The sequence below is a fragment of the Clarias gariepinus genome, unplaced genomic scaffold, assembly GCF_024256425.1.
Source record: "Clarias gariepinus isolate MV-2021 ecotype Netherlands unplaced genomic scaffold, CGAR_prim_01v2 scaffold_30, whole genome shotgun sequence".
Taxonomy (NCBI): domain Eukaryota; kingdom Metazoa; phylum Chordata; class Actinopteri; order Siluriformes; family Clariidae; genus Clarias; species Clarias gariepinus.
Window position 1 is genome coordinate 1,372,194 of NW_026520997.1, and position 24,172 is coordinate 1,396,365.

General features: G+C 43.4%; 1 protein-coding gene across 2 annotated transcripts in view; it reads left to right on the forward strand.

The window, feature by feature from the left end:
• Window positions 1-702: 702 nt before the first annotated feature.
• Window positions 703-24,172, forward strand: part of cpne4a (copine IVa) — a 55,329-nt gene continuing 31,859 nt past the window's right edge. The window contains exons 1-2 of one of the 2 annotated variants that reach the window (XM_053490684.1): window positions 703-915; window positions 9,483-9,672. In XM_053490684.1, coding sequence (XP_053346659.1) covers window positions 9,502-9,672 — 171 coding nt within the window. In that variant the 5' untranslated portion in view covers window positions 703-915; window positions 9,483-9,501. Of the gene's footprint in view, window positions 916-9,482; window positions 9,673-22,935; window positions 22,983-24,172 lie in introns of those variants that run through there. The other variant, XM_053490685.1, reaches the window with a different exon arrangement.

Below are 24,172 nucleotides of genomic sequence, written 5' to 3' on the forward strand. Positions count from 1 at the left end.
GTGTCAGTGCTTTTAAAATGAATGAATTAAAGCTCGAATGTAAATGAGAATATTGTTAAAAAAATAGCTTTATGTGAATAATGCTTATAATGTGCTGTTTTTTAAAATATTTATACAATATGATTTATATAAATAAAAAAATATAAATAAAAAAGTATAGTTTTTGCCAGTTTGCTGTGGTTTAAGGAGAATCATTAATTAAGTGTTAGGAGAAACCCAGTGTTGTGTTGCGTCACATCACACCATAATATTTAAAAAAACTTTTCTTTAACAGCACACACACACACACACACTTGCACACACACAAATGTTTATGTTGTTTGTGGTAAACACACGGTGCATGGAAGCCAACCATTAATTGAATTAAAAAACTTTGAGTTGCACCATGGGGATAAATAAAATTTAAGCCAATTCTTATTATGCAGTCAAAGATATTATAATAGAAAGATGGATTATAATAGATAATATTTCCTCTGGGATGTTTTAGAAACCCAGTGTTGCTCTTCGGCCCTTAAACCACTGAGTCTGGAGTTTTGTGGATAAATCAATTCCAAGAGTTTACCGCTAGATGTCGCTGTTTCTCTGGTTTTTAGTCACCCATCCTCCTCCTCCTCCTCCTCCTCCTCCTCAGCAGCAGGTTAGAATAAAACCCTGATCAGTCTGGAGTGTGAGTGTGAAGCTCAGTGTAGAGAGGAACAGAGACACCAGTGTGTAGAACACACTCCGCCTCCTCCGGTCCTCTTTATTTTTTTATATGATGTTTTCTTCCTCTTCGCTTCCTCGACATCACCTCCAGCTCCTCAGCACCTGAGATCAGGATGGAGTTTTACTGCCTGCACGAAGAAAAGCTTCACACACTTTCTTCTCTTTAAGTTCTTCAGTAAAAACTCAACTGCTTGGATTTATCTCTTCCATGTGAGTTGAAGCTCTTCCTATTAGGATGATGTACATAATAAACTCTAGCTGTTTGATCTGGCTGGAAATTCACTGTTTTCAGTTAATTTAATTCCTTATTAATATTATCAACACCAATTAATGGTTAATTATTATTGCTTTAGAATTGAGAAATACAAACTCCTGCTCATATTTAGTCCAGAGTTCTATAAAAATAGATTTTAATACCTAATTGTAAAAAAAAAAAAAAGATTAAACTTTGAAGGTAATTCGAGTTCATTTTACACCTCCATGCATCATAACATAACTTTTTTATTTTTGTTGTTGCATGAGTTCTTTTCAAACATTTTAGACTTTTAAATCCTGCGTTAATGTTTCCACCGTGAGTTTGTTAAGTGAAACTGGTACACTGATGACACTCACCATCCTGCGTGTCAGTGCATTAATGTGTCGTACTCTTCAGTACGGTTGTATGCTAGGTGCAGAGTGGTTGTCAAGGTAACCGCTGAAACTTCACGCAGCACCCCTGCAGCTAACTACAACTAGTTTATTAAAGCGCGTAATTCAGGGATTTAAGACGACTTTTGGCCGGACACGGTTGTAATTTGACATCTGAAACGCTCGGCCACCGCCATTGGCGTTTTCTGTCATTATTTATTCATTTCTTTCGACAATTTTGATCGGTCGAAGTGGCAGAAACTGGATCCTTCAGATCAATAGGTTACCGTTAACTCCTGCTTCCTGTCCATCAGTTCTCATTCACATAGGTTTATTACCCCTCACACACACACACACACCACTTTAACTACCAGACTAAGAGTGGAGCATGAATAATTCATGCAGATAATTAGATTTTAACCCTAAACACGCAGGGACGCTGGATTGGTTTATTTTCCTCCTAGTTGAATTAAGTCTCCACTTCCTGTAACGCCTGACATCATCATCTAACACCCCGTCCGTACAGGAGCTGGAGTTCACAAACACAGCTCCGTCGTTTCTGTATACGATAAGCCGAGACTAGTGGAGGAGGTGAGGACTATGACCTCTATGGTCCTGGTCCTCTATGACCATGAGTCTCAGTAAAGGGGGCGTGTCTCTGTGACTGTCTATTAGTTTTAGTAAAGAAGGGGCGTGTCTGTGTCTGTCTATTAGTTTTAGTAAAGAAGGGGTGTGTTTCTGTGTCTATGTCTATTAGTTTTGGTAAAGAAGGGGCGTGTCTGTCTATTAGTTTTAGTAAAAAAGGGGTGTGTCTCCTCTATGTCTATCAGTCTCAGTAAAAGAGGCGTGTCTCTATGTCTGTTTGTTTCAATAAAAGGGGAGTATCTATGTCTATAAATTTCAGTAAAAGGGGCGTGTCTCTATGTGTGTCTCTGTGTCTATGTCTGTTAGTTGCAGTGAAAGGGGTGTGTCTCCTCTATGTCTCAGTCTTAGTAAAAGGGGCGTGTCAGTCTGTTTGTCTTTTACTTTTAGTAAAAGGGGCGTGTCTCCTCTATGTCAGTCTCAGTAAAAGGGGCGTGTCACTATGTTTGTCTTTTACTTTTAGTAAAAGGGGCGTGTCTCCTCTATGTTAGTCTCAGTAAAAGGGGCGTGTCACTGTGTTTGTCTTTTACTTTCAGTAAAAGGGGCGTGTCTCCTTTATGTTAGTCTCAGTAAAAGGGGCGTGTCACTATGTTTGTCTTTTACTTTCAGTAAAAGGGGCGTGTCTCCTCTATGTCAGTCTCAGTAAAAGGGGCGTGTCTCCTTTATGTTAGTCTCAGTAAAAGGGGCATGTGTTGCCTCTATATCAGTTATTCTCAGTAAAAGAGGCGTGGCTTCTTTATCAGTCTCAATAAAAGGGGCTGGGCTTATTGATGCTCGACTGCTCGACCGTGTCTCTACTGCATGGCTTCTCCATACCGTCTCTCAGGTAATGAGTCTCTAAACCAACCTGCATTAATGTTTGGGTCTCTAATTAACCTATTTATCTTCAAAGCGTGATTCCCACTCGTACCTGGTGTCTGTAGAGACGTCTTGTCAAGCTCAGTCATGAAGCTGCAGGAGTGTGTTAGCTCACAGGAAACCAGCTGTTTATTTATACACACATCCTGAGCAGGTTAATTATTTCACCTTTGTTCTTTTTACGGCTCAGAGCCTCCATCACGTCCTTACCTGACTTCTCTTTTGATTTGCGAGGTTTCTGGGTCTCACACACACACACACACACACACACACACACACACACACACATTAGCTACCACGTGGCAAAATCTTTTGCTATTCCAAACACACAATAATGCGTCCTTAATTACCCTGCCTCAGGAAGATAACGAGCTAGGCGTCTGACGAGGAGCCTGATGCCTTATTAGTGTCCTCATTGCAATTGGATTAGATCAGATCTGAGTAAATATGCGCGCACTTGCAGATTTAAGGCTAATGAGACAGCGTGTGAAATCCACTTTATCTCGGCGTCTCTGACAGGCCGGAGCGCCAGATCTGGCATTAATCCTCTGATCTGCAGCATAGGAATAAAAATAGATTGAACAAAAGATCTGTTTTGTTCATAAAAGAAGCATAAAAAAGACAGCAGAATATCTGGGTTTATGAAATATCATTTATTTCTGCATGATAAGGTTTATTTTTTATAAGGTGCTCATTTTAAAATCGGTTCGGGGAATGCCTCTGAGCCTCCCGAGACATAATGAATAAACACATCGATCAGACAGTGTAGTGAAGGGGTGTGGCCTGTCAGTCCCTGTAAAGGAGGCGTGGCTTCAGGATCTTCATTATACTATTCCAGTCTTCCAGTCTTCCTAAAGCCTGTGCAGACATTAATCTGACAGGTGCATTGTGGGTAAACGAGTGCTTCCTGTAGCAGTGGACCTCACTGTCTGCCTCTCGACATGTGATGGGAATCCCTCTATCTCCCCGTCTCCCTCTATCTCCCCGTCTCCCTCTGTCCCCCCCTGTCTCCCTCTGTCCCCCCTGTCTCCCTCTGTCCCCCCTGTCTCCCTCTGTCTCCCCCTGTCTCCCTCTCTCTCCCCCTGTCTCCCTCTCTCTCCCTCTGTCTTCCCCATCTCCCCCTGTCTCCCACTGTCTTCCCCTGTCTCATCAGATTGAGATCTGCCCTGTCTCCCCCTGTCTCCCCCTGTCTCATCAGATTGAGATCTGCCCTGTCTCCCTCTGTCTCCCCCTCTCTCCCCTGTCTCCCTCTGTCCCCCCTGTCTCCCTCTGTCTCCCCCTGTCTCCCCCTGTCTCATCAGATTGAGATCTGCCCTGTCTCCCTCTGTCTCCCCCTCTCTCCCCCGTCTCCCTCTGTCTCCCCTTGTCTCCTCAGATTGAGATCTCCCTCTGTCTCCCCTGTCTCCCTCTGTCTCCCCCTGTCTCCCCGTCACTGATGAGAGTGATGTGTGGAGGCAGGTAATGGCCTTCTGGAAGGATTTATAGGGAGAAATTGAGGGATCGACTCTCAGTAACGCGTCAGGGAGTTTCGAGTCATGCTAGTTTTCCCACAATCCCCCTCTCGTGTCTCCAGCTGGGCCTCATTTCACTCACAGGAAACTTTGTTCGTCTGATGCGTTAAGCTGCTGTTGAGCGTCGGTGTTTTCTCGTTGTCACTGTGATGAAATGACAGCTAATTAGTGTAGGAACACGGCGGGACGCGCGTGTGTGTGAGATCTCGTCTCAGTATGACAGTTCGACTCTGCGGTGAGGAGGACGTGGGGAAGCAGACACTTTAAATACATCGTAATCAATGGCTGGAAATGTCTCAATGCCTCGTAAGGAAGTAAATTATCCAGGCCAATCATTGATCTCTTAACCTTTGACCTCATTTTAAAAAAAGATCTATAATTGTACAATTGGAAACTGTTACGTGAAAATTATTTGCCTAATCGGTTTAGAGTAGACGTGCTTTTAGGAGGATCGAGAACATATAAACACCCTCGCTCTGCATGTGTGTGCTTTTTTTCTTAAGCATTCTACAATGCTGTAACTTGATACAAAGATTTATTATTATTATGATTATTATTATTATTATTATTATTATGATTATTATTATGCACATTTATTTACTTTCATCATTAACACTAACGCTGAAGACGGAAACGTAACTGAATACGATCAGTGTTTTAACTCTGGAAAAGATGACTAATTCTGTTCAGCTAGTGAAAATTATAATCATACAACTTCTATTAGCAATATATATTTACATTATATACATATATACAAATGATTTCTTTAATCATAGTAGGATTAGTCACGACACTGCTGGGTTTCTGTGTATAGAGTATTGTGACTCTGAGTTGCTGCGGGTGAGAGCAGGGCGATGGGAAGGGGGAGGGCTGTGGAGCCCCCTGCTGGGCAAACAATTCACGCGTCTCCACACCAGCCTCTTTCACACCGCCAGGAAAACTGCGTCTTTGTTGGACCTTAGCGCTTTGTGTAAAAGGCACAGAGGGGTAATAAGGGGCTGGGGTTGGTGCTGTTGTTGTGCCTTTAAGCCGAGATGGAGGTGAAATGAGTCAGTGTTTAAGAGAGAAAGGGAGAGAGGGAGGGAGAGAGGGAGAGGGAGAGAGAGAGAAAGAGAGGGAGATAGAGAGAGGGAGGGAGAGAGAGGGAGAGAGAGAGAAAGAGGGAGAGATGGAGAGAGGGAGGGAGAGAGAGGGAGAGAGAGAGAAAGAGGGAGAGATGGAGAGAGGGAGGGAGAGAGAGGGAGAGATGGAGATGGAGAGAGAGGTCGAGGAAGAGAGGGAGAGGGAGAGGGACAGAGAGGGAGAGGGACAGAGAGGGAGAGGGAGATGGAGAGAGAGATATAGAGAGCACTCCCTACATTATCATGGAAGTGGGTTGTGGAAGTTTAAACATCTATAAACTACTAAAGAGAGCGTAAAGTGTAAAAAGGCAGGACTCAGAGAGACATCACCGTGTGAATGTACACGACCAGCAAAATCACCTCAACACTGTCGTCCTGTAAACGTGCAGGCAGTATTTCCCACGTGTTAAACGTCATGCTGTAGTGAGTAAAGCTCGGATCTGGAGGTGAGACTCCAGACGTTTAGCTTCACAGCATCATGACTACTGAGTGAGTACCATCGGCCTTGAAGGGCTGCTGGTGTTCATCTCCTTTCAGGATGCAGAAAATCAGAAGAAAAAAAATGAGAGAGACTAAAAGCTTTAAACACATTTAATTTCTCATCACGCAGTCTCTGAGGAGTTCTCATCTCAAGATCCTTTTACTGCAGAGAGACAGAGAGACAGAGAGACAGAGGAAGAGAGGAAGAGAGCAATTACACATAGATTAACAGACTGGAAAGAAGTTAGAAAGCTGCTATCTTTTTGTCGTGTGTGTGTGTGTGTGTGTGTGTGAGAGCAAGAGGGATGTTCGTCAGAATTCCGAGCAGGTGACATGTCCATCCTTCTCACGTCTCACACACAGTTTCTCCGGTGTTGTTGTTCCTGTGTGACTCGGTGTGTGTACCGGCTCTAATCTAATCCACAGGATCATTTCACGTTTATATCAACGCGCGTGTTCTAACCTTATGGTTTCCATAGTAACGTCCCGGTCCTAAGCATGTCTACAGCGCACGCTCCACTGATAACAAACAGGTTTTAAAACATTAGTTATAAGACAAAAAACAATATAATAAGAATAAGAAATGTGTTTTTTTAAACATCTATGGAAGGAGTCTCCAGTGTCAGGATGCGCCGTTATTGGTGAATAATCATCTTCTGTGCGGTAACAGACCCGCCGCTCCATCAGCCACCGCGCCGTTGATCTTCCTCCTATAACAGCTGAATGTTTCCCCCCTGACATTCAGTCTCACCGCGTGCGATGCCTCGTTCCTTTTAGCGCCTGGAGTTCGGGAGTTCACATTCGCAGGCTTTTAATCAGATCTAAAAATTCTGTAACCGCAGAGAGTCAGGATTCACAGATCACTCTATTTATTTTATTTTTATCGAGACCTCTGACCACGGCATCATCAGGATTCAAACCAGTGCCAGTCTCGTGACAACATGGCAAAGCCTCAGACAGCTGCTCCACTGTCAGGGAGCACGTTCATGCATTATTTATACACACACACACACACACACACACACGAGAAAACAAAACAGTCTCACTTTGTTCAGCAACATTTCAGTGGATTTCAGGGTATAAAACACACATATGACGGACATGACCGTGTTATTGTGAGATTCCATAGAGGAGACAGGACTAGTTAATAAGACAGGTTCCCCCTCTCTCTCTCTCTCACACACACACACTGTACCTCTCCATGTGGTGTGTGTGTGTGTGTGATGGATGAGGCTGTCGGCCGTCAGCGTGCTCGTACAGCACTGACGGATGGTCTTGGAGCGGCCGGCGTGTGATGGAGCTGTAAGACTCGCACTCGGAGCAGATACAGGAATTCTGGTGACCATCACACACACGGTGTGTTAAATCACAATGGAGTGTGTTGGAGGAAAGCCCAAGGAGGCTCTAAAGGAGTGCTGGTGCTGCGGTGTGGTCAGGGGTGAGAACACACACTCAAAGAGCATGGGCTCAAATATTTTAACTAGGATTCCTTTAGTGTTTTATTAAACATCCTGTGTGTGAACTGCTTTAATACAACATGGCCTTAACATATGATACAATATTACACAGTTTAAAAGAGTCCACACCTCTTTTGCTGTGACTGACAGGCACATAGGCCACGCCTCCTTCTCTGATACAGACACACATAGGGCACACCTATTTTACTCAGACTGACGCACACAGGGCACGCCTCCTATATTAAGACTGACAGACATAGGGGACACCCCTTCACTGAGACTGAGACACATAGGCCACGCCTCCTATATTGAGACTGACAGACATAAGGGACGCCCCTTCACTGAGACTGAGACACATAGGCCACGCCTCCTATATTGAGACTGACAGACATAAGGGACGCCCCTTCACTGAGACTGAGACACATAGGCCACGCCTCCTATATTGAGACTGACACACATAGGCCACGCCCCTTCACTGAGACTGACACACAGGCCACGCCTCCTATATTGAGACTGACACACAGGCCACGCCTCCTATATTGAGACTGACACACATAGGCCACGCCTCCTTGCCCGGGACAGACACACAGGCCACACCTCCTATATTAAGACTGACACACATAGGTGACGCCCCTTCACTGAGACTGACACACATAGGCCACGCCTCCTTCACTGAGACAGACACACATTGGCCACACCTCCTATATTGAGACCGAAACACCTAGGCCACGCCTCCTATAATTGAGACAAACACTCATAGGCCACGCCTCCTTCACAGAGACTGACACACAGGCCACGCCTCCTATAATTGAGACAAACACTCATAGGCCACGCCTCCTTCACAGAGACTGACACACAGGCCACGCCTCCTATAATTGAGACAAACACTCATAGGCCACGCCTCCTTCACAGAGACTGACACACTTTTGCTTTTTATTCATTTTATTTATTTTCTGCCTTGTATTTTTCTTCCCTTTCTTTCTCCCTCCCACCCACACACACACACACACACACACACACACACGTTTGATCATGTATTGTGACCTACAGAGTAAATGGTGTAATAGCTTTTTCTGTCATGCTGTTTTTATTTTTATTCTTCCTCTGGTGATGTAACTGGCAGCTGCTTCACTGAAACTCTGTTTATGTTTCTTTATTTTTTAGAAGAAACAAATGCAGACTAAAGCCTTTAAAACTTTCATTGATTTAAGCTTTTGTGTTTTATTTCATTGGGCAGATTTTCTGACTCTGATAATCTGAGCTTTATAAAGATTCTGCTTAAACAAGTGAAAACTGTAACAGAGTTTAGGGTGTAACGTTGTGACTGGTTACGGTTTATTAACAGCAAAGTTAATGTTGTATAAAGCAACATGTGTTAGAGTTAAATAATGAAGCACATGGCGAGTGATGAAGCAGAGATACCCAGCGGAGATTCATCCCCGATCACAGCACAGCCCTGTGTGGGTTATTCATCCACTACAAGTTTCTTCTTTATTAAGGAATGATGGGATACTTTTTAATCCATTTATAGTTATGTCATACATTACAGGTTTATATTTCTACAGAAATAATTGAAATAGATGAATAAACTTTCATTTTATTTTTATCAGGGTTTATAAGTTTAGTTTATTGTATGAGTTCATTTACTAATTACTTCTTATATTGTTGTTTTTATTTATTTCGTTGTAATAAATTATACCTAAAAGAAAAACCCGACATGTTAGCCCGTTCACTTTCTTGTGTATTAAGGAGAGTTTTGTTAATGAGATGTTTATTTGTGGTGTCTGACTCACCTGGCGCCCCCTGTGGTGAAAGTGTGAAATCAAAAAGGAAGCAGAACGTTAAACAAAAAATGTTTATAAATAATAACAAGTTTTGATTTTAATGATTTAAGAGTGAAACAAAGTGTATTGTTTAATAAATATGAAATAATGGATCGTGTTTCTAATCTTGTAACGTACACCTCTCTGGTCGTCCATGAATAAGAATCTTGTGTAATTAAATGTTTAACTCCATAATTATGTTTATAACCGTAAACACTTTCTTCCCCTGTGTGATTCTTTCCCGTTTCTCCTTCACAGCTTCAGCACTGAACTAACAATGAGTGACATCTACGAGTCGGCCGCCACCTCGCTGGGGCTCTTTAACAGCCCCTGTCTGACTAAAGTGGAGCTGCGTGTGGCGTGTAAAGGAATCTCGGACCGGGATGCTCTGTCCAAACCCGACCCCTGCATCCTGCTCAAGATGCAATCACACGGCCAGTGGATGGAGGTGAGGCCGCTTTCACGTCTGTGTCCCAAATGCTGTTGTGCCCTAAATAGGGGACAGAGTGCACACTACTGAGTGTCTCCTACTGTAACTAGTGTATTCATTCACATATTATGGCTGAAGCAGGATTTCATTTTAATCTCCTGCAAAGGGTCAGGAATTCTTAATTTTTACACTATATTAACAAAGCTAGAGGAAGACAGGAGAGGGACAAAATAGCAAAAACTAAATAAATTTCCAAAAACAAAAACTAGTAGCAATTTTTTTAGCAAAATAAAAAAAGCCAAAACAAACAAATACTTTAGTTCAAAAGACCAAAAAAAAGTTTTTTTAGCAAAAATAAAAAATTGCAGAAAAATTGTACGAATTCCCCCCAAAGAAAATAGCAGCAAAGAAACATAAAATAAATCATAGCAAAAACATAAAATGTTGCAAAAAACATTTTTTTTCAAAATGTTGCACCCCCCCCAAGAATAATAGTAGTGAAGAAAGAAAAAACAAAAAATGTAGAAACCCACCAAAACTGTAGAATAAACAAAATATTAGTAAAAATGAAAAATAGTACTTAAAACAATGGAATAGCAAATAAAAACACAACATTGTAACAAAAAAAACCAAAGAAACAAGAAATTTAGGCAAAAACAAACAAAGAATTTTTTTTTCGTAGATGAATGAATAAATAAAGCAAAAAGACAATAATTGGCAAAACAAAAAAAAATACCTAATTAGTTAGACTGAATGTAAGTGATATTAAATCAGTAATGCTAACCTGCAAGCTAACGTAGCTTTGTAATAAACCAACGCCTTGCTAACTCTAATGATTGTGTGAATAACGCTAGACGATTTTTTTAAAAAGGATTTTGCTTTATTTGTTTTTAGAGGGTTTGTGTTCAATGTGTGTGTGTGTGTGTGTGTGTGTGAAATGTTGTTTACTCCAGTAGACACGCATTTATTTTAGAAAAGACTCGGAAAATCAGAATTCCCGCTCGGAGGATGAAAGGAAAGTGGCTTCATTATGCTGGCTGTAAAAACCTGATGGTGTTTGTTTTAGGTGTTTATATGGTGGCGGATCAGATTAATTAAAGGACTAGATGTGCAGGATTTTCCTGTGTATATGTGTGTGTGTGTGTGTGTGTGTGTGTGTGTGTGTGCTCCATATGTTCTCAGCCAGCTCTCTCTGTGTGTTTTGTGCCAACCCAACAGCCGGAGTCTTTCTCATCGCATCCTCTGTTCCTCATTAGCCATTTACGAAACAGTGCAGCACTATTCCTGCTCCTTTACTATGTGAGTGTGTTTGTGTGTGTGTGTGTGAGTGTGTGTGTGTGTGTGTGTGTGTGTGTGTTATCCTGCTTGAGGTAATATCACATGAAATATTGTAAAATCACCCATTATCCTCGCTTTGTGGCGCTGTGTTTCCTGAGGCAGGCTGTCAGGGTCGTCACGTCATTTTCATCATTTTCATCCCTTCGATCCCGCGAGTCCTCGAGGCGCCGATGTGTCCCTGAGAGACGTTTAGGCGAAAACGAGTGAGCTTTCAAATTAGGGCCATGGAAATCCACGTGAAACAGAAAGACCGGGAGTTTTCTCAGCTTGCGTTTTGAGATTCTGACGAGTTAATAGCTAGCGCTGCCTTGGCTAAGTCGCGAGTTTCTCGCTTGTGCACATGTAGTGAGACATGTATTGACATGTCTTATGAGTCCACAGTATGTGATAAGACCAATCAGCTTTACACTAGTGCTGCTTTTCGATTAGATTAGCAAAGCAAGCTAACTTGTGTTCCAGCTACATGCACTCAGTAACAATCTCTGTTACATCATTGTAAGTTTAAAGTTTTAGTTTTTTCTTCCCCGATGTCTCTATGGACATGTAACGAAAGGCTTGTATATCACAGGACAAAATAAGACTGCTTATAACTGAGATATTTGTTAGACATTTCATCCGAAATCCACCAATAGGAAGACTGCAGACTCATAGCACAGCTACAGACACGCTACCATGGTGATGATGATAAACAAAACATGCTAATAGGCAGAAAAAAAAATCCCTGTATTACCCCAGGCTCACTGTATTTAAGGTCTGTTGTTAGCCGGTCTTTGGGATCTAGTCGAGATGAGTGATGAGGCATGATCCTTAAAGAGCGCTGAGATTGCAGTGAGCCGGAGGGGGTGTGATTAGAAAGTCTCATCATAGATCCATTAATAATGCAACAACAGCGGCTAATTGTTTCTAAGGTCTGTGATATAACAGTCACGCTGAGAACGCTAATAACGCATGTAGAGCAAAATCCATTCTACAGCCGGGTTAACCATCATCACTGGTGATTAGGGCGCGCGCGCGTGTGTGTGTGTGTGTGTCGTGTGGCACATTTAGCACATTTCTTCAGTTAAATATGCCAAAATTATACACCTTAAAAAATTAGCGGATAACTTTGATCCCAGAGACAATGCTAATCCACTGTTCTTAGCTACAGCACAGAATCATTGTTGTGGGTGTGTCCTAATTTCACTTACTTTGAAGTGCCTCTGTCTTAGGTGCGTCTCATTTCTAAGCAATTCTGTCAAGGGAAAGTCCCGTATTAGTCTAGTTTTGAAGCAATTGTTTTATGGGTGTGTCGCGCAAAGAAGCACCTGTAACAGTCGTGTCCCATATCAAAGCACCTCTCTCATGGGTGTGTCCCACATTAAAGCACCTGTATCACAGTGTCTCCCCTCTTGTCATGGGTGTGTCCCACTTAGAAGCACCTGTAACGGGCGTGTCCCATTTCAAATGGGTGAGGTCCATGTAAGAAGCAACACTTGTCATGGGCGTGTCATACTTTTGAAATGCCTCTATTATGGGTGTGTCCCACATTTAAGTGCCACTTTAAAGCACTTGCCATAGGTGTGTCCCATTTCAAAGCACCTTTGTTATGGGTGTGTCCGACTTTGAAGCAACTCTGTCAGGGGCATATCCTGGTGTGAATTTGTCCCGCTTTGAAGTACCCTTCTCTTGGGTGTGTCCAACTTTGATGTACTGCAGTCATGTTCCACTTAGAAATGCCAATGTCATGGACATGTGCCACATGGAATCGTTAATCTCATGGCTGTGTCCCACTTTAAAGAGCCACTGCCCACAACCACTTTGGAAGCTTTACATTCTTGGGTGTGTCCCATTTTGAAGCACGCATCATACTGTATGCTAAAGTGCTTTGGTTGAGGTCTTGTCTCATTTCAAAGTTCTTTAGGAGTGTCACTCCATGTTTGTGTATTAATGAGCTGTTTTCAGATCTTCAGTGTGTGATGTTGTACATCGGCAGTTAACTCCAGTCTGACGAGAGATAACGTAGATGAGTTGAGGAACATCTGTGCGGTAATTTGTTAATGTCAATCGCTTTTAAGTAAACATCTGTGTAAGGTTTTTCGTTCCAGAAGAGTCCACTGAGGGTTGATTTCCTGCCGAGCGCGCCTCCCCCTCATCCTGTTAAAGGGAACCGATTAGCTGAATCAGACGAATTTGAGCAGCCAGAGCACAAAAATGTGCAGAGTGTGAACTCCTACACGTGTCCTGGGACCGTAGCTGCGTCTCTAATCGCTTATTACACACTGTGTACTCCGCTCTGTATCCTATACTGTGTGTAGTAAATGAAGTTTGTAGGTTGGTAACATCTCTAAATGGAAAAGATGAATTAGACCACATATTACGTTGTGCATCGGGACTGCAATGTCACATGAGCCAGCAAAAAAATATAAAAAAATCATAACAATGAGCAGTTATGGACAACAGGGGTCAGGTTTATTAAAATGGTGCTGTGTTGGGTTTTCAGGTAGTTTGTGTAGTTTGTGTATTTTTCCTTAGACTCATGCTCAATTATACTCAAGCATCATACTTGTTAGTTCCACTTTGGTTTTATTGAATAGTTTCAATAAAGGCTGGAGCCTATCCCAGGAGCCTTAGGGCACGAGGTGGGGTACACCTTGGACAGGGTGCCAATCCATCGCAAGGCACACACAATGGACCAGTTAGTCTAATCTCAGATTTTTGGACTGTGGGAGGAAACCCACCAAACACTGGGAGAACATGCACACAGAGGAGGGGATTGAGCCTGGCCAGGAATTGAACCCGGACTCTGTATGTGCAAGGCGACAGTGCTAATCATTACCATGCCGCTCCAACGAAAATAATAATGGAAAATATTAATTGACGACCATTTCCCGGGTCACGTTGCGCGGCGTATCAGATGTAGTTTGCACGCGCAGTGACGGGATGTTACAAGCTTGGTCGTCTTTAACTCTTTGTCATCACAGCAGTATTAAACGGGCCAAAGAGAAGAGACGAAGACTAGAATTGACACTAGCGGACAAAATTAACACTATGTTGGAGTGAGGTGGCTGAGCCAGCACCTTCTGGTGGCTCCACCTATTTTATTACATAAAATATTACATTAAAACTTATTCACAAATTAGCACTAGACAATGCTAATCCACTGTTCGTAGTTACGAGTACAGTTAAACTGTGTCCCACATGGACATATTACTGTCATGGGTGTGATTTAGTTCAAAGCACCACTATAGTGGTCATGTCCCTCTTCAAAGCACCACTATAATGGGCGTGTCCCTCTTCAAAGCGCCACGATAATGGGCGTGTCCCCCTTCTAAGCACCACTGTAATGGCCGTGTCCCTCTTTAAAGCACCACTGTAATGGCCGTGTCCCTCTTCAAAGCGCTACCATAATGGGCGTGTCCCTCTTTAAAGCACCACTGTAATGGCCGTGTCCCCCTTCAAAGCACCACTGTAATGGCCGTGTCCCTCTTCAAAGAGCTACGATAATGGGCGTGTCCCCCTTCAAAGCACAACTGTAATGGGCGTGTCCCTCTTTAAAGCACCACTGTAATGGGCGTGTCCCTCTTTAAAGCACCACTGTAATGGGCGTGTCCCTCTTCAAAGCACCACTATAATGGCCGTGTCTCTCTTCAAAGCACCACTGTAATGGCCGTGTCCCTCTTCAAAGCGCTACGATAATGGGCGTGTCCCTCTTTAAAGCACCACTGTAATGGCCATGTCCCTCTTCAAAGAGCTACGATAATGGGCGTGTCCCCCTTCAAAGCACCACTGTAATGGCCGTGTCCCTCTTCAAAGAGCTACGATAATGGGCGTGTCCCTCTTCAAAGCACAACTGTAATGGGCGTGTCCCTCTTTAAAGCACCACTGTAATAGGCGTGTCCCTCTTTAAAGCACCACTGTAATGGGCGTGTCCCTCTTTAAAGCACCACTGTAATGGGCGTGTCCCTCTTCAAAGCACCACTATAATGGGCGTGTCCCTCTTCAAAGCACCACTGTAATGGGCGTGTCTCTCTTCAAAGCACCACTGTAATGGGCATGTCCCTCTTCAAAGCACCACTGTAATGGGCGTGTCCCTCTTCAAAGCACCACTATAATGCACGTGTCCCTCTTTAAAGCACTACTGTAATGGGCGTGTCCCTCTTTAAAGCACCATGTTTATGAGCATCTCCTGCTTCAAAATGCCCTCTAGTGGCTACACCTCTTCCCTTATATGCGTAGATGTGTTCAGTAATAAGATTTTTTTTTTGCCCATTAGCATGTTTTGATTATCATTGACATGCTAGCGAATCTGTAACTCTTCTGTGAGTCTGCAGTCTTCCTATTGGTTGATTTTGGATGAAACATGGAGCAAAGTTTGAAGTCTTTTTTTCGTCCTGGCATATACGAGCTCTCGTTAAATGTTTATAGCGACATCCTAAGGAAAAATAAAACTTGTAATAATGTAACAGAGATTTTTGTAATATTATGTTATTTTAGTTCATGTGGACAGAAAACAGTGTGTGTGTGTGTGTGTGTGTGTGTGTGTGTGCTTGTTCTGTTGAGAGATTTGCACTGAGGCTGAAACAGCTTGAAAGTGTATGAATTATGTAATAAGTGAGAAAGTGCATGTGAGAAGATAAAACCCGGGAGCTGTATCTGATGGATCCTCTCGAGTGCCACATCATGGTCTGTTTATTTATTTAAGTCTACATCCATCTCCATGCTCTTGGTGTGTGTCACTCCCAGAACTTTCTACATGGTTCCTGCGAAATGCAGGGCTCATGGGGACTGCAAGTGGTCTGTAATGGTGTTCTTCAGAGTTCCTGATGGGTTCCCTATGAGAGGTTAATATCGGTGTGAATGTCTAATTCAGACGCAGGCGAGAAGCCCAGGCGAAGTCATCAGAACAACATCTACTGCTAAGCTTATTGATGGTCGAGGCTCAGATACACAAGTGCACTTCAGATCCCCGTCCCAGAGCCGCTCGTGCCTTTAAACCTGCATGATGGCTTCATCTGGAGCTTGTAAAGACATCCGCGTCTCTCTGCTGACTGGAAGAGATGTGTGTGGGACTTCAGCACTACATCCTTGTGCAATGAAATAGGGATCTGAGCTAGAACCTTTAAAAGAAGCTGTACAAAATGTATGTGTGAAAAAACTATGTGTGTGCGTGTGAGATCTTTTCTCCAGTTTTTTTCATTCTGCGTTTTTCAATGAAAGTAAATAAAACTCTTCTCCAGCAGCAGACCCTGCGCCTGTGAGCTTCAGGAATGATAGATGTATTTTGGGAGGAGAACTTGCCAGGATGTGGGTCAGGAACCCTCGGGAAACCTTATTCCAGATAGCCGGGACCATCTGTTCCTGATTTACTGCTCAGACTGAGCTTGACCTTTGACCTCAGAGCAAAAACTACTGAATAATACATCAGTCTCTCCCTCTCTCAGTCTCACTCTCTCTCTCTTTGTCACTTTGTCCTTTAGCTGATGTATGAAAGATGAATGCAGTCTCACACATGACCACACACACATGTACGCACGCACGCACGCACGCACGCACGCACGCACACACACACACACACACACACGCCCTCTCATGTCTTGTTGTGGTCATCATCTAGCGAACATTAAGTGGAAGTGACCAGGAGAACACTCCTAGGAGTTACCGCGAGAGCTAGTTGTAGGCATGAGATGAGAACGCCGCGACTCCAGCGTTTCTTTCTCCAGGCTCAATCTAATAACAGATCGAGTTTATCCTGGAGGACACTTCGATTGGACAAGCTGAGGAAAGTCTGGAGTCGGTATTGCTCCCTGCGCTGTGAGGATAGTGTGGAGGAAGCGACAACAGAATCACACGGCGCAAAGGTCTCTGAGGAAATCAGCAGCTGAGCAGAGTGATGAAATCCACCATCCTCCATCTCATCCTCACGTTCTCAACTAACACAGAGAGAAAGAGAGATGGAGAGAGAGAGATAGAGGGAAAGAGAGAGAGAGGGATGAAGAGATGGAGGGAGAGAGATGGAGAGAGAGAGAGATGGAGGGAGAGAAAGATGAAGAGATGGAGGGAGAGAAAGAGAGATTGAGGAAGAGAGAGATATGGAAAGATGGAGGAAGAGAGAGATGGAGGGAGAGAGAGAGAGATTGAGGAAGAGAGAGATATGGAAAGATGGAGGAAGAGAGAGATGGAGGGAGAAAGAGAGAGAGATGGAGGTAGAAAGAGAGATGGAGAGATGGAGAGAGAGGGAGATGGAGGGAGAGAGAGAGGGAGAGAGAGAGAGATGGAGAGAGAGAGAGGTAGAGAGTGAGAGAGATGGAGGGAGAGAGAGATGGAGAGAGAGATGGAGAAATGGAGGAAGAGAGAGAGAGATTGAGGAAGAGAGAGATATGGAAAGATGGAGGGAGAGAGATAGATGGAGGGAGAAAGAGAGAGAGAGATGGAGGTAGAGAGAGATGGAGAGATGGAGGGAGAGAGAGAGATGGAGAGAGAGAGATGGAGGGAGAGAGAGAGATGGAGAGAGAGAGATGGAGGGAGAGAGAGAGATGGAGAGATGGAGATGGAGAGAGAGAGAGGGAGCGAGAGGGAGGGAGAGAAAGAGAGTGAGGGAGAGGGAGAGAGAGAGAAAGAGAGGGAGAGAGAGATGGAGAGAGAGATGGAGAGAGAGAGATGGAGGGAGAGAGATGGAGAGAGAGAGATGGAGGGAGAGAGATGGAGGGAGAGAGAGAGGAAGAGAGAGAGAGAGATGGAGGGAGAGAGAGAGATGGAGAGAGAGAGATGGAGGTAGAAAGAGAGATGGAGAGATGGAGAGAGAGGGAGATGGAGGGAGAGAGAGAGGGAGAGAGAGAGAGATGGAGAGAGAGAGAGGTAGAGAGAGAGAGAGATGGAGAGAGAGATGGAGAGAGAGATGGAGAAATGGAGGAAGAGAGAGAGAGATTGAGGAAGAGAGAGATATGGAAAGATGGAGGGAGAGAGATAGATGGAGGGAGAAAGAGAGATGGAGAGAGAGAGATGGAGGGAGAGAGAGAGGGAGAGAGAGAGAGATGGAGAGAGAGAGATGGAGGGAGAGAGAGAGATGGAGAGAGAGAGATGGAGGGAGAGAGAGAGATGGAGAGATGGAGATGGAGAGAGAGAGAGGGAGCGAGAGGGAGGGAGAGAAAGAGAGTGAGGGAGAGGGAGAGAGAGAGAAAGAGAGGGAGAGAGAGATGGAGAGAGAGATGGAGAGAGAGAGATGGAGGGAGAGAGAGAGATGGAGGGAGAGAGAGATGGAGGGAGAGAGAGAGATGGAGAGAGAGAGATGGAGGGAGAGAGAGAGATGGAGAGAGAGAGATGGAGGGAGAGAGAGAGATGGAGAGAGAGACCTGCGCAGTCTGTGCTACAATGTGTGTTAGTCTCAGGATCATGAAGCTACGTCTCAGTGTTTCTATAAGCAGCATTCTGACAAAAATGTGTGGAGTGTAAACGCATGCAGATCTGGAGGCAGCAGCTAAAGGGCAACAAACACACACACACACACACACACACACACACACACACACACACACACACACACACACACACACACATACCACTTCAGCGCTGTTATTTCATTATTTTTTTCCCGGCCTGTCAGTAACACAGATAACACGTGACAATGCGTATGTGTAGCTATGCTATCATCATTCACAGCCTTTAAAAAAAAATAAAAAAATTAATTAATTAAATTTTATATACCCTTTTATTTAACCATACTTGACAGACAAGACCAGGAAAAAAACAGGAAAGAAGAAGAAGAAGAAAAAGTAATTATATATATATATATATACTGTATACATACACATACATACACATACACACACATATACATACACACACATACATATATACCTACATATACACAAATACACACATATACATACATACACACAATAATAATATAGAAAGATAGAAAGAAAAACAAAAACAGAAAAAAAATAGAATTTGCTTCCATACCTGCTGACAAAAAGAGAAAACACCAGAGGGCACAACATCAGAAAAACTGCAGCAACAATCAACATCTGTATGACTCACGGTAAATACTAAATGTTAAATGTTATTAAGCAGCACACATAACTAATATTAAAAAAATTAGTTTTGAAGCAACAGCAGATCAAGACAGTGTGTGTCTGTGCACCCCTGTTTTTACACCAATGTGAATGCTTGTGTGTACATCTGTGTGCACACCTGTGTGTATGAGCGCGCTTATGTTCATAAGGTTCCTCCATGTAGATGTTTGATAGCGTGTGTGGGGAACCCCCACCCCCCAACCGGGGCCTAGCAAAGCCAGGAGGGCCAGGTCCCGGCAAGCGATCACCGAGAGTGGGCCGGCGCTCACCCTAGCATCCCGCCCCGGCAAGAGAAACCACCAACGCACCGGTTGCCAGGGGCATCCTCCACCGGCAGGGCATGGTGGTGGGGTGGGGGGCAATAAGATGATGAGTGAGGCGGAGTCTATGGCCCGACCTGACACATAGACGTAGACGAACAAGCACACACATACACAAGCATACGTTCCCGCCCTCATGTACGCAAACAAATATTCACATCCTCGCCCCACATGTAGACACACAAAAATGGACACGGTAACCACACTCACACTCCCCATATGCACTCTATACTCCTAGATCCAGGCACCACTACCCCCAGAGGGGCAATCAGCGCCCGATCCCGGAGCTGAACCCCTTTCGCTCTGGCGTGGGGACAAGAAGACCACCCCGGTCCCTGCAGCAGCAGAGAAGACCACCAGTCCTGACCCCGATCGGGCGGCCAGCTCATCCTCTCAGCCCCCAGCCCTTGACAGAAAACAGAGAACAGGGGCGTAAGAAATAAAATGTAAAAAATACATTAAAAAAAAAGGAAGACCCTGTGCTTCACCCCACCCGCATAAATGTAGTGTTGTTGTGTGTTGTTTTAAGTTGCTTTAAAACAGGGGTGCTTTAAAAAAGGGGAGGGGCACCCTCCACAAGCTTGTGTCAGCTCCCCTCCCCAGAGCCCTAAATGTCTATGTGCGACTTAAAATTGAGAAGTGGGCACTGGCACCAGAGGGAAGGGTGAATAAACAGACCGCCCCCTGGATGCCATTCGATGTGCCCACCCCCCAAAGCCCTATATGTATGTGTCATGTGACAGTAAGTAATGAGAGTGTCTAAGTTGTAATGTGTGATTGAGATGTAGGTGGACACGAGGAGACAGAGGAGTACCACCTCCCCCGCCTCCCAGCGACCCGCACCTCAAAACCCTACCTGTATGTTGGTGTGATGAAGCGGGAGAAGTGAAGCCTTAGGGATGGGGAGGAAAGCATCAGAGGGGCCAAAAAAAAATAAAACCCCCCTTCTGGAGCCAGCTTCCCCGCTGACCCCCGTAGGCACCCCTGTTTCCCCAAATCTGACCCCACAGCAGAGGAAAAACTACCCCCCCATCATTTAGTCAACTTCCAGACTGCATAAGACAATAGACACCCAGGTTAAGCCCGTTTTCCCCGCCTCTATTGGATCACCACCCCCAACCCCCCGCCCCCCAAAGACACCGATGCATAGAAGACACTCCCCATCAGGGCAGGGTCCTAGCGCTGTTATTTCAGCCAAAGTGAAAATATGAACTAATCCCAGTCAAAATATTCACTTTATCTTTTCTAATTAATATCTATTGGTGCAGGTGTTTGTTTACATTGAGACAGTAGCGCATTAGTAGATTATTTTACAGTAGATTATTAAATCCCACACATAACTGTTTATAACATCACTTTTACTCCACATTTAGATTCACTGATGGTGCAGATTAAACTTCAGGTAGAGATCTAAGGACAGCAGGAGATTTAGTAAAGTCTGTACAGACAGTTTCGTGTAATGCTGAGACACAATCTGACTGGACAGACAGACAGACAGACATGTTTTTGAGACTGGTTTCTGGTCATCTAATGTATAGAATGTAAAGATATCATTGAGAGAAATAGTTCTGACTCAGTGTATAGATAAAACCTTTCTTTTATTTTTACAGGCAAAGTACATTCCCGCCAACCGAAATGCGTAAATCCAACAGGCACAAAACTGCTCATAACTTCACTACTGCTACTCAACATTTTGATTTAATAAATGATGCAAGGTTAACTTTAGGTGGATACCAAACTACTGCTGAAGTTTTATTAAATTCTGTCCAGACGGTTTCGCGTGATGCTGTGACATAATCTGGCTGGACAGACATACAAACATACAGACATATTGGGTCGCATCAAGCAAAGAAAACAACTAAGGAGATTTGAAGTGGATCTGGGTTAAAAACCCTTTAACACATTATCAACACTTGGGAGGATAGTGCCAAACCGTCAACTTTGTGGAAGGAAGGTGCTCAAAAATGTAGTCCGAAAAAAAGTTGCATAAAAAAAGCAGCAGTAGTAATGAGAGCCTTAGTGAAATGTGATGAGAACTCACAGGACTGGGACTAAACAGCCGTGTGTCCATAAGAAACCACTTGTTAGTGAGACTCATCAGAATAAAGGCTTCAGTTTGTTAGGGATCATAAAGACTGGGCTTTGGAGTGATGGAGAAAGGTCATGTGACCTGATGAGTCCAGACTGAGCCTATCCCAGAGTGATGGGCGTGTCAGGGTGAGAAGAGAAGGACATGAAGCGATGCTCTCATCATGCGTAGTGTCCACTGTACAAGCCTCTGGAGACAGTGTTATGATCTGGGGTTGATCAGTTACTCAGGTCGAGACTCAGTAACGTTATGGGGCAATAAAATGAAGTCAGCTGACCACCTGAATGTACTGAATCACCAGAGGATCACATCTATGGAGGGTTTCTTCTTCACTGATGGCACAGCCATGTTCCAGGACTCAGAGTGTGAGAGAGTGGCTCTGGGAGCACGAGGAATCATTTACACACATGAACTGGACACCACAGAGTGTGTGTGTGTGTGTGTGTGTGTGTGTGTGCGTGTGTGTGCGTGTGTGTGTGTGTGTGTGTGTGTGTGAAATCAATGCAACTGGTGATTCAGTAATATTTTAGATTGTGCACCTTTTTTTGTTTGGACAGACGGTGCATATGAATGTAGATAGAGATTGCAGAGGGACAAAGGGACAGAGAAAAGGACAGAAGAACTAGGAGAGAGAATAAGAGAAAAATTACACAGCGTAAGAGACAGATAGATAGTGTGATAGAAAGAGAGAAAAGAATGTTTTTAGAGAGACAGACATATAGAGAGACATGTAGTGTCTCAGAAAAAGAGAGTAAATGAGAGAGACAAGGAGAAAGCGATAAATAGATAGATAGATAGATAGAATAAGAGAGACAGAAAGTGGAGAAAACAGAATAAGCAAATGAACGAGAGACAGAGAAACAGATAGAGACAGAAAGAGACAAAGAGCAAGGTGTAGATACTGTAGAGAGAGAGAGATAAATATAAAAAAAGAAGATAGAAAGTGAGTGAAAAGGAAGAGAAAGGTGGTTTTAGAGAAAGGAACAGAAAGAGAGAGAGAGAGAGATAAAGAGTGACTGAAACTGAGAAAGAGTGGAAGAGAAAGACAAACTAGAGTGCTAGATAGATAGACAGATAGATAGGGACAGGGGTACAGAGAAAGAAAGAGTTAGGATAAGAGAGAAAAAATACAGACAGAAAGAAACACATGATGAGAGAAGAGAGACAGAGTGACAGAAATAGAAAGAGTGAGAGATTGATAAAGGGTAAGAAAGGGCGTGACAAATAGTCACTGAAATGGGGGAGAGATTTTTCAGTGAAGGCAGATAGAAGAGCGAGAGAGATAAAGAGAGAGATAAAGAAAGAGAGAGAGAGCTAAAGAGAGAGAGATGCTTTCAGAGACAGATGTCCTTGCTTCAGCTGTTAGCGTTAAAGCTAAATCAGTCTGATTCACACGCTCTGCATTTTTATTCTCATTTCTCTAAACGAGTGTTTTAAATGTTTAGATGTTAAAGTGTTAATGACGATCAGCAGGGAGGTGGAGCGGCGGATTCAGGAGAAGTGAGCGGCTCAGACTAACCTCCGGATCAGGTTAGAGAGAAGGCGCTAGCTTACGCTATTCCTCCGTCTACACAATCTCATTTCTGAAACCCCGCGTCGCTCCTGCTGTTCCACATCATTAGCTTTTGCTCGCTCTAGTGTAGAGATCAATTTTGATGCTAATCTCACACACACACGCTCCACACACTCTCCATCTTCAACAGCTCAGGGTCGAGATAAAAGTTTTGTGGAAGTGGAGCTGGATTTTAATTAATAGTTACTGGGGGGAAAATGTTTCCTGCAGTGAAAACTCAACTTATGATGCTAACACTGAAAGAAGGGACGCACACAGGAAGTGCTTGGCGTGATCTCTTTGAGATTAAACATATTAACTTTAGATTTACATAGCCACCAGACTTGTTATTGTAATGCAAAAAATATTAAAAGTGAAGAAAATAAACTTGATTAGCATTGGGGAGAATTAGCATTAAGGTGAGTAGCGACTAAATAATAAACTAAACAACAGCGCTAACTGAGATTTTTTGAATAATATTTTTTATTCTAAAACAAATAATTGTTCTTTTCTCCAAACCTCAACAAATCTGGACAAACCAAAATGATCCTAAAAGAAATGGCACCCCTACAGGTCCTAGATGGTTAAGCACAGTGTATTATTTCTGATTTCTACAGCCATTTTCCAGCGCTAATAATGTTTTAGCTTATTTACACAATTTACTCTCAGAGCTCTATTCTGGTTTATATTTATTTCTCTCCTGACTCAAAATTAACTTTTAAGTAAGAAGTATTCATTTAAATACTTAACCCTATTCACTAACAGTAAGCAGATGGCTTGATCTTTATAAATGAAAGCAAAAGCGGTCCAGCATTATTTCTTCTTATTGTTTTGTCACCAATATTTTGTTGTTCAGTTTCTACATATCTTCTTTGTGATGAGCTTCATCCATACCCTGCACCTTATAAATTTATGACTTTTTACTAATCACTCATAGCTGGCTCACCAGGTTTTTATTATTTTGTAAAATTAAAACTTTTTCTAGGTTCAGACCAGCAAACCACGATGTACAATATGTTGCAAACCATTGCAGCATGCTTTACTTCCTGTTGATGGCTAATTTTGAGTCAAATTAATGATGATATTTAGTATGATACCCCTGACTGCCTCGGCTCATTCATTTATTCCTCCTTAGATCACAAGTGATCTATCTTGGTCAGGGTTGCAG